Source organism: Gavialis gangeticus, unplaced genomic scaffold (assembly GCF_001723915.1).
Source record: "Gavialis gangeticus isolate Ggan-Ray unplaced genomic scaffold, GavGan_comp1, whole genome shotgun sequence".
Lineage (NCBI taxonomy): Eukaryota > Metazoa > Chordata > Crocodylia > Gavialidae > Gavialis > Gavialis gangeticus.
The window spans coordinates 98,965,387-98,979,686 of record NW_017729022.1 but is presented as its reverse complement, the minus strand read 5'-3'; the positions used below and the strand labels follow the sequence as shown (position 1 = coordinate 98,979,686).

The window sequence follows — 14,300 nt, the reverse complement described above, 5'->3', positions numbered from 1 at the left end:
AAAGTAAATGAAGCCATTACAAAAATCCAGCTGACCAAAAATCTAGCTCTGGCCGATCAATTCAGGCTAAGCTAATGCAATTATCATTCTTATCCATATTGTCATGCAGTTAGTCCCACTGAGCCTAGCACTCAACTGTCCTGATTTTTCATCATAAATTCTCTTTGTTCCTCTTCAAGTATTGCTCCCTGATTAAGAGCTGCAATTTGAGAAACTTAATGTCAGATTTTAAAGTGACAGTTGATTTTTCTTTTAGCAAGCTTGTTTTGTATGGCTAAGCTCTTATATTAAATTCATATATTTCTGGCTCTTTTAATTTTTGCTCTTTTGTAGAGGCTGCTCTTAATTTCACTGAAAATACTGTGTAACTCATGCTCTGTGCAAGAGTAATAAGCCCATTGTAGGTTTTTATATAGAGAACTGACATGAAGTGAAAGTAAGAACCAGGGTTGCAATTTCCCTCTACTATTTGGTTCACATGTTCATGGGGAATTGAAATTCCTCATGCTCCAAGAACACAAGAGCACAGAAAGTGCTGTACTGTGACCCTGGATCAAACAACTGGGCCATCTCCTCTCATAGTTTCTGTCTGACAGGGGCCATATGTTACTTGCCGCTGGAGAAGATACAAGAAACCCCATAATGAACAATTATAACCTGCCCATAAGGAAAGATTCTTCCTAACCTCAGGCATTTAGCACTTGGCTTATCCCCAGAAGGATGAGAGTTTATATCCCTTACACATGGGTATTCTATCTGATGTAACTCTGGATGTCCTTATTCCCCATTACCCATATAAATGTCTATTCCTTTTTTCTTTTCTTTTTTTCTAATCCTTCTAAACTCATGATCTCAATAATATCCTGTGGCTGTGAGTTCCACAGTACATTATATGTTGCAGAGTGTAATAACATGCCGCCAAAACTTATGATGACTTACCAATTTTTTTTCCTGGAATCGAATAAAAATTGCCTTTCTTCCCTTTAAAAATTCTTTGGACTTTTTTTTAGCCAAGTTCACCAACTGAGACCTTGTCTTTCGTTCCCGGTAGCCTCGAATTGGTTAGCATCTTCATCCTTGATATCCTTTTCTACCAGCTTGCCTCTCTGAAGGCTCAGATCAAGTGTAGTATGTCTGTACCGCTTCCACAGTGTTCCCAAGAGAGCAACTGAGCGGCACACCCACACTCTTGCTCTGCCTGGAGGATAACTTTTAGGTTGGAGATTTATCATTTGTTTCCCTCACGACGATCATAAAAATGGTGACTTGAAAAATCACTTTTTGTGTCTACTCAGTACAGACTTCTTTGATTTTAGTAGCTAAAAAGTCTGAAGGTTCTGTCCCCACTGAGTGCTCTACTGCCTTACAACTTCTACGTGGAAGTAGATGTGGGGAGACAAAGACTAGGACTTGGGCACTGAGCCCAGGAGGAGAGAATAAGATAAACTGGTCAAGGCAACTGACATTTAGAGGTGATGCCTAAGAAATGGAGACCAGAACAGGAAGACAAGGTTAGGGATAAGGATCCACATCCAGAAAAGAGGACTAGTTAGGGATAGTTTGGAGGTGATGAGGCATAAGTAGCCAAACTTACGGAAAACAACCAGCAAAGTGAATGCCTACTAAAGCACACTCTCCTCCAGAGCCTGGGCTGAAACACAAGATCCCTGACTCCTATCAGCAAATACCTGTGAAATCCACTGGGAGGTGTATTCTAGTGCTGGTCCATGTAACAAGTCACAACTTTCTATAGCTATCAGTTGCTCTATTTAGTTTACATGGCAAAGATATGTACAGCAGATCTAAAGGTTTCAACCTTTCTGATGACCCACTGTGTGTCAGAGGAACATAAAACTGGAAGGGGCCTCCTGGCCTATTAGATCTAGTCTGCTGAAGTTTCAGGACATCATTTATCTATAAGGTCCGCATAATCATTCATTCTAATCCCTCTCATACACCAACAGCCACAGAGTACCCTATGAAAACAAAAACCCTACAGAGGGCAGAGCAGGGAAAGGGAGACTGCCAATGACTTGGTCACTGCAGTGGCAATAAATGTATTGAATTGAAATATGCTCATACATTCCTATTAAGAGGACCCTGACTTCCTATAGAGGAGGAAGACAAAAGAAACAAAAAAATCCCACAGTCCTTGTCAACTTGACTTGAGGGAAGAAATCCTTCCTGAACCCAAATCTGGTAATTGGTTTGACTCTGCATGTGCAAGCAAGATCCACCAGCAAAATGACTGAGATGTAGTAGCACATGTTAACCCTGGCCAAACTTCAACCTCTAGCTGTGGTCAGTAATCAATAATTCAGAGGAAATCAGGGACTAAATCCAAATGCTAAATGAAGGATTCATGAAGAAAAAGAATCTCTTCCTGGCCCCTATGGGATACCAGCAGGAAGCAAGACATGGCATTACCTGAATCATGGCATTACCAGACATCTCCCAAACATAGTTTCCTTTCAGCTCTGTCATGGCAATCCCAATAGCTGAATCAACATACGGCACATGCACTGATCAGTGCTTCAAGAACATCCCAATCCTATTAGCCATTTCATAACTCCATCTTGAAACAATTCAAACTCCTTTCCCTAATTACTTTATTCAAAAGGCTATTCCAGAACTTTACTCTTCTGACCACTAGCAGCCACTTTTTAAATTCCATGACAAGTTTGTTTACAATCTGTTTGTAGCCATTTGATCTTGTGTCAATATTATTCTTAATTTAAATAGCTCTTCTCCCCCCTGGATATTCACTTCACACATGTAGATGTGCCCAGTAAGTACAAAAGTGCTTTGTTTAAACCTTTGTTGAAACTTGCAGCATTTTCAAAAAAAGCAAAAAGCATTGATTTAGGTACCTGTTGTAATATGCCTGTATGGTAAGTTATGTTTATTTCAAGGTCAATGTTTTTAAATTTGCCCCTCCCTTCCATGTGCTCAGAAAGCAGGGTCTGACAGTGTGGAGTAGGGTAGAAGGGAGCTACCTGATTCTCCAAAACTAATTTTCCCTGGAAGAAAATAAGAAGAAGTGGAAGGGGGACAGATTAAAGGCAAACCTCCAATAATTAGATTCTATACCTGGAAAATTATAATAAATTTATAAATTTTGCACATATGGAATCTAATTAATGGGGGTCATCTTATATTCAGAGTCATCTTAGATTCAAGTAAATGTGGTATTATGGAGATGGGGAAAAAACATTGATTGATGAGTCCCAGTACCAGCTGGCTAGACACACTATAAAAAAAAAAGTTATGTCACAGTTTTAAAATTCCTGGACACGTTTACATTGCTTTATGGTGCTTCTAAGGAGCAGGAAGTGTGACTTACCCATGGCATATAATAGCTCTTGGAAAAGAGACAGGAAGGCCTAAGAGCAGCAGTGAGCAGAGAGAATGTATAGGAAATGTGACACAGTCATTGCAAAGAATGGTTCCCGCTAAGACAGAGAGAACCCCTGTGTTCAAGGTTTAAGTTTTCTCACCTAGTATGGATTCCAGTCTGCACAGTGCTGAATAACCTGATGGGCAGGGATCCTGGTTTTCCCTGATAACAAATTGAAAATTCTCTGATAAAAAAACCCAAATCCATGATAAAAATGAAAAGCCCCCAACTTCCCCCCCTTGGCCCCCCCAGCCCTGCTGGTGCCCTTCACTGCTCCCCTCCCACAGGCCCCTGGCCCTGTTGATGCCCCTCACCCCCACCCACAGTTCCCTGCCAACCCCAGCCCTGCGAGAGGGGGCCCTCAGCTGCCAGGGCTATGGGGCCAGGGACTAGGGTCCATAGCCCCCTGCCCCTGGCAGGAGGAAGTGGAGCCCGGCTCCCTTCCATCCACTGCCTGCCTGCTGTGCGCTCAGTGGGGCCGGCTGTCCACTGCTGCATGTACTAGGGGAGAAGAGGGAACCCATGCCCCCCAGATCTGTGCATGGGGCAGGGGTGGGAGCAGACTCAGGCTCCTGCCATGTGAGACACGGAACTGTTAGCACAAAGAATAAGAAAAGACAAGGTCATAAGTGAAGTAAAGATACTGGAAGGAGGAGAGGTTAAATGTGTATTAGACATGGACGATATAGATGTAGCAGTCAGAGATAGATTTTCAATTGAAAGGATGATAAAGCATACATGAGAGTATGAAGAAGTGATGGGGGCTAAGCTAAATAGATCAAAAAGCACCGTAATGGGAGTGGGGAACTGGAGGGACTTGGAGAAGTTGGGCCTTCAAATAAAAGAAAGAGAAATCAGAGTGCTAGGGATCCTAATGGACACCAAAGAAAAAGGTAATATAGCATGGGAAAGGGTAATGGCAAGGCTACAGCAAATACTTTGGTTATGGTCCAGAAGGATGCTGTCCTTTGCTGGAAAAGTGGCAGTGGTTAAGGCTGTGCTACTGCTGATTATTCTATATACAGGAATTGTATTCCTGCTGACATGGCAACAGATAGCAAAAGTACAGAAGGAAGTATACATATTCTTCTGGAATGTCAAAAAACAAAGATTGGCTAGATCTGAAATGTACAAAACAAAAGAGTTTGAGGGATGGAGGCTGCCAGATTTGGGATTGTTCATCAATGTGAAATATGTAAGTGCAGTATCAAAGGCTGTAATGGAGGGAGAGGGGAAAGCAGCGTGTATCACCCGATTTCATGCGGCTGCAGTTTTGAGGAAATATCAGAACACTTTGAGGAGTGTATGGGTGTGGCAACTGCTGATTCATTACATCAGGATAGATGTATACATTGGTATAAAAGAGAAGGTAGGGCTGGAGGTCCTGAAGGATCATAAGAAATTGATGAAAGTGGTAAGGGAGAGAGACAGGATGATACTGCTGGGAAACTTTACAGAAGGATAAGCAAAGAAGGTGTGGGGAGCAGTGGCAGGTAAACAACTAAATGGGAAATAAGCTGACCTAGCGTGCATGGTTGTAAGAAATACCTTTCCAATGAGAGAGGTGCAGCACAGATAGGGCTTGATGAGGTCATCAAGCAACCCAAGAGTGAGGTGTGGGGAAGAATAAATGGTAGGATGTGTTTTGGGTGTGTTCATATGTAAAGCAGGTGTGAGAAAGAGTTTGCGGTTTTCTGAGTGTCATGGGAGATGGTATGATATGGATTCATACCAAAGGGACCGGAGGAAATGTTATTAAGGCTTTTATTAGCATCTGTTAAAATACTTTATGGAAAGTAAGAAACCTCTGGGTTTTTAAAGGATTGGCTTTCACTGAAAGAGAGTGCCTGAAGCTGGGGCTGTGTGAACTGAAATTCAGCATCATTTGAGACAAGAAAGAGATTGGAGATGAAGAAGCAGAGAAGAAGTGGAGAAAGAAGGGCTGGGCACACTTTTTTCACTGAACCAACAGAGAGCACTGATGGGAGGGGTGGAGAGTTGCAAGTGGTTACTGAGAATAATTTTCATGGGGTTCTGAATGAAGAAAAAGAGTTCTGTACGGGGTTTCTTTTTTGTGGGTAGTTGATTAATGTTATTTAAAGGTTTAATACATTTAGCTGTATGTTTTGGATATGCAGTTGTTTTTGTGATATGAAGTTTTGGTAAAACAAGTATGCTAAAATGTGAAGCTTTGTAAGAGTAGGGTGATAAGTGTGTTTCTAATAAAATTTGTAAAAAAAAAAAAAGAAGAAAAAAATGGTTCCCATCAGTATGTTTTTCCCATATGGGCCATGTGTTTTAGAGACATGTTGGCTGCATTTAGTCAGCTTCATAGTTGGTTTCCATTTACTAAGCACATGCTGCTTTTGGCAGCAATGTAATGTTAGACAATGTATTTAATGAGGTTTCCTTGTATGTAACTATAAGATGAGGGGGTTTTTCCCCCATGCTGACTGGGGGAAAACCTCGTCTTGCATATGAGTAAATATGGTAATACTTCTTTGTTAAGCTCCAGGCTTTTCAGGCTCCTGTGACCAGAATGCTTTTTCTGTGGTATCCTGACAGTATAATAGCTTCCAGGCTGGCTGTATTTGCCAAATTATTTTTCATTATGCCAACATCAGGATTCCCTTTTTTGGAAAGCTTTGAATTGCCCTGAAGTCTTTTCTGATAAACCTAAACCCACTATTCTAGTGGATGAACCAGGAACTTTCCTAAATTATGGAAAAAGCAATGTCTTCCTCAGCACGTTTCCTTGAACAACCAATTCCTTTCTCTCCTGTTTAAGCAAAGTTTGCAATTACCTGTCCTCCAAGCAGGCTGCCTAGACTAGGGATCAGCATTTTCATGCTTGTATCCAAATCTGTGAGTGACTGTGAAGTTATAGCACTCTAGGCTTTCTAGCCTCTTGGCAAGTTGCCTGTTAGGATTTGGGGATCTAAAGATCCATTACATTTTCATTTCAAAGATCATTATAACTTCTTCCCATTCAAATAGTGGTGAAAATGTCTCATGGATTTAACTACTGGCAGAAGTTTCACTAGCATCTGTGTCTAATACAAATGGGGTTTTGAAATACAGATCAAGATGGAAACAGTCAGAAGAGAGAGTTTTCAAATCTGAAAATGCTGTATCTCACTATTCATCACTACTAGGCTAAGTACAGACAGTCAAAAAGCCTGAGATTGAATCGATTCACTCTTTGCAGGTCAGTTTAAGCTGTGTAGATTGAACCGATAAGCAAGTGAACAGACGTTGACTTTTGATTCTGGAAATGCAGCCATATCACTGCAGTGGCCCAGGCCAGAAGCCTGGAGACACTAGAGCACACCTCCCTGCTCAGCTGGAACAGAAAGCTCGGGCCAAGTCTAGCCTGTCCACCCTGGGAGAGGGAGGTGTAAAGCATCCTGGGATGCTGGGGGACAGTGAATTAACTTGAACCTGGAGGGGACATGGGACAGGTCCATCCATCCATCCATCCATCCATCCATCCAGGTTTCAGCCATTTTGAAATTGGTTTATGTGCACTGAGCTTTTGATGTGTTTTAGATTTGACCCAGTTTCCAATCACTTTTACTGATTAATATGTAATTTCTGTCCCTAGTCTCAATGTTTTTCTTTGTGACTCAACCTGTGCCACAGTTTTGCAAACCCACAAATAACCTTCTTTAATAGGAGTAGAATCCTACAAAGCTGCACAAATGTATGAGTATCTAAAGAGTTGTCCAGTTCTGCACTGTTTTGATATTCCTTTTGTCCTTCCCTCAGTGACTGTGTGCTAAAGGTGAATGACCTTTTTTTTGGAAGAACTTGCTTTGCTTTGGTAAGCTAAGATTGGCAGCCTTTACCTTCACAGACCACTTGTAAATGCACCTGCTCTTGCTCAAAGGTCTTTGTCTGCACAAGTGTATTGCTTTAGCATTGCAAACAACACAGAAGGCTGTGAGGTATGCTGTACAGCACCATACCAATTAACTTCTCAAAAGTAGTGAGTGCATTGCATAAGCCTAGAGCCATAGAATGTTCTGCTCTGAACGCTGTCTTCCCCCTTCCTTCAGATCCATTTCCATTTGTCAACACCCACTTTTAAGAACCACTGTTTTAGGCTTGTCAGAAATATTCAGGAAACAAACAGGGGCTTGTTCCTGCTCCAGACCTACAAGTTGTCAGCTAAGATTCCCCAGAGTTCTTGGATTTCAAAGTAAGTTGCAACCACTCCCTATCCATCCTGTGCTGGAAAGCTACCACAGCATGTTGCTGCTATTCCAGTTTCTGCCCCTTGAGGCAGGATAACTCTTTCACTGAGGACCAGTTGCCTAGAAATAATTCGCTTCACTCAAGCCAAATCTTTAAATGGAATTTCTACAGGCTGAATCTGCAAGATACTGTTCCTGGCACTTATTAAGCAGCTAATAGCCATAATGAAATGCAAACTGATTATTAGCTTATTCGCTGTCTTAGCTAAACCAGCGTTCTTGCCTAAATACTCAAAGTCCAATATTTCAAACCCAGCTCTCTCAGTTTTTGGACAGGCACTTGTTCCCCAGTCACTGTTTCCATTTAAGGCCAAGAAAGTGGTTCTGTTTTGGACCCAACTTTCTGGCCTAATAACCATTAAGCATGATGCACTTAGGGCTCATCCTTGTATCACCATGTTGTGCCACTTTAGGTTGGTAACCCCATTTCCTGATGGCTGAGGAGCAAAAGCCTGTGACACCTGTGACACTGGCCTGGCTTTAGGGGAGGATCCAGGGTGAGTGTAGTTGTGCACTCTTTCGATACCAGTTCCACTCAAACTTTTACACAGACTGCCTAGGAGGGGCAGGCTGAGAGAGTTAATAGACTTCATGGCTCATTATCATCTATTTGATTCCTACTAATCTCTCTTGACTCCACAGGTGCTAATGACCCTTTATCCTTTTTTATCAATATTGTTCCACTATTCAAGCTATCCTTTCTTCTGTAATTTTGTTGTCTGTTAGCCACCCCTGGTAAGATCTCTTATCTGTTTCACAGCCCCACAGACTGTTTTTAGCTTTAGCTAAAAGGTGTGGTAATGTTAACTCGGACATAGAAATGACTGAGGATGGAGTATTGGCTCAAGGCTAGATTTTGTTTTATGAATCTGAATAAGGGATGTACATTAAACTATAATGACCAAATGACTAATGAGAAAATATCTTTTGACGATTTTGACTATTTTTGACTAATTTATGATGTTTTAAACTTTATATATAGTCTACAAAATTAGTGCACTTTCTAAGAGTTATATTTGTTCTTGCTTTGATCTTAAACTGAATAAGAGATTGCTAGCTCCTCACTATATTAGAAGAACTTCTAGTTCCTCTTTAGCTGGAGAAAACTGTATTGTGTTATATGCAATGATGTGCCACACCATCTGGACCCCCCCTTTCAAAATCCCAGATCCACCCATATCTGGCCTGTCTTATTATTTAACTGCCTTTTTCAGGGCCAGTATTTTTTTCCCTCAGTACCAGAATATAAATGAACTGTTTTCCTTAACTTTTACATTACTATTTATTTTCCTCCTTCTACAGTCCTGATTTATCACTGGCTCTAATCATTCCAAATTGTGATGAACTGGATTCAAATCCCCTTTTCCCTCAAACATTGTAGACAGGCAGGAAGGGCTTGTGGTCTTCACTTTTTCTCATAGTAGTGGCTGCATTTTCTGATGCATTGCTGCAGAGAAAGTTTGTAGTCTTGCAAAGTCCTTTATGGCCTCCTTTTGCTGATCTTGATTTGCAAGTTCAAATCTGGCTCATTAATATCTGGGTTGGTGTTCCCAGAAACACAAGGCTCCACAAATCTTTTGCTAGTTCAGTTACAGTCTCTTCTTTTTTGTTTCCTTCTATGTCTTATTTGGTTGCCTAGCTCAAAGTGTTGGCTGGCTCCAGTAGTTTGCACTACGTCTTGATAAGTCAGTCTCCCTTCTGCCTGTAGGTGCCTTGGTACCATCAGAGCTAGGCCACTGGTTCTGACAAGGACCTGCTTTCCTATCCGCTTATTTGTGCTAGGCTGTTGAAGAGTTCCATCTCCACCATCCACACCTGTGTTTCAATGAAACTGAATCCAGTCCAGAACAGTATTACACTATTACTACAGTAATAGTATTCTCATCCATCTCTTTGTTCAGTAGTCAAAGGAAATAACTTGGTAAATGCATACTCTTGTCACATGCCAGTATCACTTGCAATATGCAGTCTTCTTTGAGATCACGCTGAAGACAAAGTTTATAATCCAAGCTACTCAGCAATTCCCTTTTCTCTCTGGCAGCAAATGCTCCTAACACCCCTGAGAGCTCTGGAACCATCTCCCTAGCGCCCCCCCCCCCGTCCTGGATGCCCCTGGTGAATTTCTGTGCCCTGGGATTGTGTTACACAGGGTCTAAATAGTCTTATCTCTGGAGAAGTATTTGATTTCCTCAGTAACAGTAGGATCATCCAACTCCCCAGCTCTCCCTACTCCTAAATCCATATTTAGATTTTATGACTAAGTATTTAAAGCAGCCTTGCTGACCCTAAGCACACACACAAATTAGGAGTCAGGCTCCTAAACTCATGAGATTGTCTTAAGAAAAGCATGAGGTTGTTTAATGTGTGGAGGGGGTCTTCTGATGTGCTTTCTGGCCTTTAAATCATTGAGGCTAGTTACAGACATTACACTTTGACTGGTGTAAGCGATATGAGTCTGGTCTATATCTGTAACAGAAGTTGAGCACACAAGACTTGTCTATAACCATACCAGAAGTTCGGCACACAGGCTTTAAAACAACAGAACCCAGTCTAAGGTTTGTTCCTCTGAAAGGGCGAATATGTGCTGTGTTTGTTTGCTATCCATGAAAACTGCTCTGCTTACAGAAAACCGTGTAACTTGGATTGATTCTGCCTTGGACTTTTTGAATATCTCTACCTAGCCTTAAAGTAATTTCTTCCCACTTTTTTCCCCTGCCATCTGAGAGCTTTCCCCACCGAAAACCAGGGTCCTCAGGTGATCCCATGCCTTCAGGAGCTGCAGCTTTAAGGGGGGGAAAAAACTGAACTACCCTAAGCACTGGGAGAGTTGGCAACTCCCCTACCCACTTATCTCATTTAATTTGCAGTTGCAGTGTCGGATTGCAACTGGAATCACTGGAGAGGCACAAAATAACCCTGGCCCTGTATGAGTAGCAGGAGCTCTGAATAGTCCAGGAGAGCCTAAATGATCCTTCGCCTGCCCCTGTGCAGGCAGGAAGCAGCCCTGCAAGCCACCACCCCCTGCGCACACGCTGCTTTGCAGTGATTTGCAACGTGCAGGTCCCTGGCAGGTGCCTCCGTGCCAGGACTCCGTTTTCCTCGTTTCCATTGTGGGAGCAGGTAAATCATCCCGCTCCTGCGGGGCTCTCTGCATTTCTCCCCGGGCAGGCATCTCCGGCCTCAACAGCAGCAGGTCGGATCACGTTGCCAGCCCTGTGCTCGTACCGGCTGGAGACAGGATTAAGGAGGAGGTTTGTGAGGTGCCAGCGGTAGTGAACGTGGGCTGCGCACACGCGTTAGCAGTCTCGGGGGAGGAGGAGGAGGAGGAAGCACGAAGCACCAGACACTCGGAGCCGCGGGCTAGCAGGGGGGAGCCAATAGCACTGCACTTCCCTCCCATGTCCTCCCCCTGGGGAACCCACAGCCCTCTCCCGATCTGCCATCAGCAGCCTCCCACTGCAGAGGGAGGGATCTCTGTGGCGTCCAAAGGGATCCCGGGAAATAGCAGGGGAGCACCCGCGGGCGGCGGGGGGTGGGGTGTCACCCCATAGATGTCGCTTGTTTGGAGCTTCTGGAAATAAACAGGGGAAGAAGGAAGGAAGGGAGAGAGTGAAAGAGATCTGGCTACATTTATTTCTGAAAGTACTCTTTAAGGCACAACATAAATTAAAAAAATAAAAGAGGGCCGGATGTATGAGAGGAGGGGGACAGATGATTCATGTGAGTTAGGAAGGAAAAATGTGAAATTCACATTTCACACTGTGAATGCAGTTTCTACAATCCAGTTTCAGATCTGGCTGGAGACTGCTCCCAGACTCTGTTAGGAAGCAGGGAGTGGAGAGAGCCTGGCGTGCCCGGAGAGGGAGATCTCAGTCTCCCGGCGGGACTTGGCACACGGGGGAAGAAAAGGACATATGTTTCAATGCAACATTGTGTTGCTTTCCAGACAGCTGATGTGCAAGTCCCATCCTGTCAAATCGAGATCCAGCCCGCCCCCTCCTCCTCCTCCTTCCCAGGCGCTTGGCTGTTTTTCCCAGCCCCGGGTGACTGAAGCCCCGTCCTTCCTGCTGCGGGCTCTCTCCCCCACGCATCCCAGGAGCGGGCAGGCGCCCCCCGGCCAGCGGGAGGCTCGGGGGCGGGCTGCTGCCTCCCCGGCGGGAGGGAAACCTGCTCAGCTGACTGCCTGGCTGCTTGGAAGAGGGATCGCGGGGCCAAGCTGTTTTTCTTTTCCGGTCGCCTGGATCCGCTGTCCCCGCCTCCTCGCGCGCTGTGTCTCCTCTCCCCAAACCCCCCGTCTGGAGGCTGGATGGTACGCTCCGCACGTGAGCTGGGTGCTGGTCTGGCTGGCGACGCGCGTGCCCTGTGGCCAAACACTGAGCAGCGAGTGCAAAGTACCAGCCCGGAGTGCGGCTGGGAGCGGGAGGGAGGAGGGCACCGCACCGCTTCCCGCTTTCCCCGCAGCGCAGGAGGGACGGAGCCTGCATGTGCACGGTTTGGCCCCGCAGCCTCGCAGCACCCCGCGGCAGCGCCAGCCCTAACCCAGCCGCGGTCCGACATGGATGAAGGACTGGTGCGCCTGCAAGAGAGGCAGTTGCTGGAGCACAGGGATTTTCTAGGGTAAGGAGCCAGCCAGCCCGCTCCCTCGCTTCTCTCCCCAACCTCCCTCCTTCCTCGCCAAGTGCCCGCCTGCCTGCCGCACGCTGGCAAAGGCCGATCGGGCTGCACCGGGGGCTGATCCTTTCCTCCTTTCCAAGCCTCTTTGGATACGTGCAACAGTCTTGCACGTCTCTGCTCTCTGGAGCTGGCGCTACCTCTTCCTTTCCCCGCAGGGGTCCGTCATTCTGCTGCTACCGGAGCCCTCTTTCTGTTTTGCAGGCTGGACTACCCATCTCTCTATATGTGCAAGCCCAAAAGAGGCATGAAGAGGGATGAGAGCAAGGTAAGAACAAGTTTCACGATGCTCCTGGCTATGTGCTTCGCTGGGGTTCATTGATTTTTTTCGAGCCGGAGGATCTCTCTGCGATCCCTTCCAGCCTCACTTTCCTATGAACTCCCTCCCCCTCCTTCATTGTAAGCGGGCTGACCAGATCGGGCAGGGCTCTACCTTCCTCCTGCTCCTAGCGTGCGCTACATGTGGTTGGCACGGCATTTGTTTTTGTTTTGCTTGTCATCGCAAGTGTATCTAACGCTGGCCTTTTTCTTGCTTGTGCCCATCAGGAAACGTACAAACTGCCCCACAGGTTGATAGAGAAGAAGAGGCGGGACAGAATTAACGAGTGCATTGCTCAGCTGAAAGATTTATTGCCCGAGCATCTGAAATTGACTGTAAGGTAGAGAGGGAGGCAGCGCGCCCTCCCCGCGCGGGGGGGCGGGGGGAGGCGGGGGGACGGGACACGCGGGACCCGGCAGGCAAATGATCAAAAAGTGGAACCTCAAGGTTGGGGGTATGAAAGTTGTGGGGGATCAAGCTTGAGGGGAATAAACCCTGGGGGGGGATCAAGCATATGGGGAATCTAACCTGGAGGGGATCAGATTTAAGGGGGATCAAACCTGGAGGATCAAACTTGAGGGGATTCATAGATATTAGGGTCGGAAGGGGCCTCAGCAGATCATGGAGTCTGACCCCCTGCCCCAGGCAGGAAAGAGTGCTGGGATCAGATGACCCCAGCCAGGTGCTTGTCCAGTCTCCTTTTAAAGACCCCCGCAAGGTAGGGGAGAGCACCACCTCCCTTGGAAACCCATTCCGGATTCTGGCAACCCTTACAGTAAAGAAGTTCTTCTTGAATCTAACTGGGGGGGGTCAAATTTAGGGGGGATAAAACCTGAGGGGATCAAGCTTGAGGGGATCTAACCTGGGGTTCAAACCTGAGAGAATAAAATTTAAGGGGGATAAAAACTGGAGGTATTAAACTTGAGGGGATCTAACCTGGGGGTGATCAAACATAAGGGGGGGGCAAAAGCTGGAGGGGGGGATCAAGCTTGAGGGGATCAAACCTGGGGGCATTAAACTTGCAGAGGGGGGCAACTGTAAAGGCTTCCTGCTGAGGGGTATATCTGAGTTGGTAAGAGGCTGTGATGCCCCCACCCTGCAAGAAAACCTCTTGCCTCTCTGTACAACCAGCAGCTTTTCCATGACCCGAGTTGCCTGAAGTTAGGGCACAAAGCCACGCAGGGGTGCTGCAAGTCACCAAGCCTCTCCCCCCCCTCCCCGCTTTGCAGACTCTGGGGCACCTGGAGAAAGCCGTCGTGTTGGAATTAACTTTGAAACACTTGAAAGCTTTAACGGCCTTGACGGAGCAGCAGCACCAGAAGATCCTCGCCTTGCAGACCGGTATGGCGGGGCGGGATGCCACTGGGGGCTGGGACACCCGGTAACGGTGGTGATGGGGGGGCCGGGGCCCGCCGGATGGGCGGCGGCGCTGACCCCGCTCTGTGCCCGCAGGGGAGCGGCCGCCCAAGTCCCCGGCGCAGGCCGACCTGGACGCGTTCCACTCGGGCTTCCAGACGTGCGCCAAGGAGGTGCTGCACTACCTGTCGCGCTTCGAGAGCTGGGCGGCGCGGGAGCAGCGCTGCGCCCAGCTGCTCAGCCACCTGCACGCCGTGTCCACGCAGTTCCTGCTCGGCCCTGCGCCGCCGCCCGCCGCGCC

The 14,300-nt window shown here is 46.3% G+C and overlaps 1 protein-coding gene across 1 annotated transcript in view; it reads left to right on the top strand.

Annotated features, from left to right (window-relative positions):
* The first annotated feature begins 11,280 nt into the window (after positions 1 to 11,280).
* The window catches only part of BHLHE41 (basic helix-loop-helix family member e41), a 3,679-nt gene continuing 659 nt past the window's right edge, over positions 11,281 to 14,300 (top strand). Inside the window, exons 1-5 of the mRNA XM_019515841.1 lie at positions 11,281 to 12,270; positions 12,529 to 12,592; positions 12,871 to 12,978; positions 13,873 to 13,984; positions 14,096 to 14,295. Of these exons, the coding sequence (XP_019371386.1) occupies positions 11,960 to 12,270; positions 12,529 to 12,592; positions 12,871 to 12,978; positions 13,873 to 13,984; positions 14,096 to 14,295 (795 nt within the window). The 5' untranslated portion in view covers positions 11,281 to 11,959. The remainder of the gene's footprint in view (positions 12,271 to 12,528; positions 12,593 to 12,870; positions 12,979 to 13,872; positions 13,985 to 14,095; positions 14,296 to 14,300) is intronic.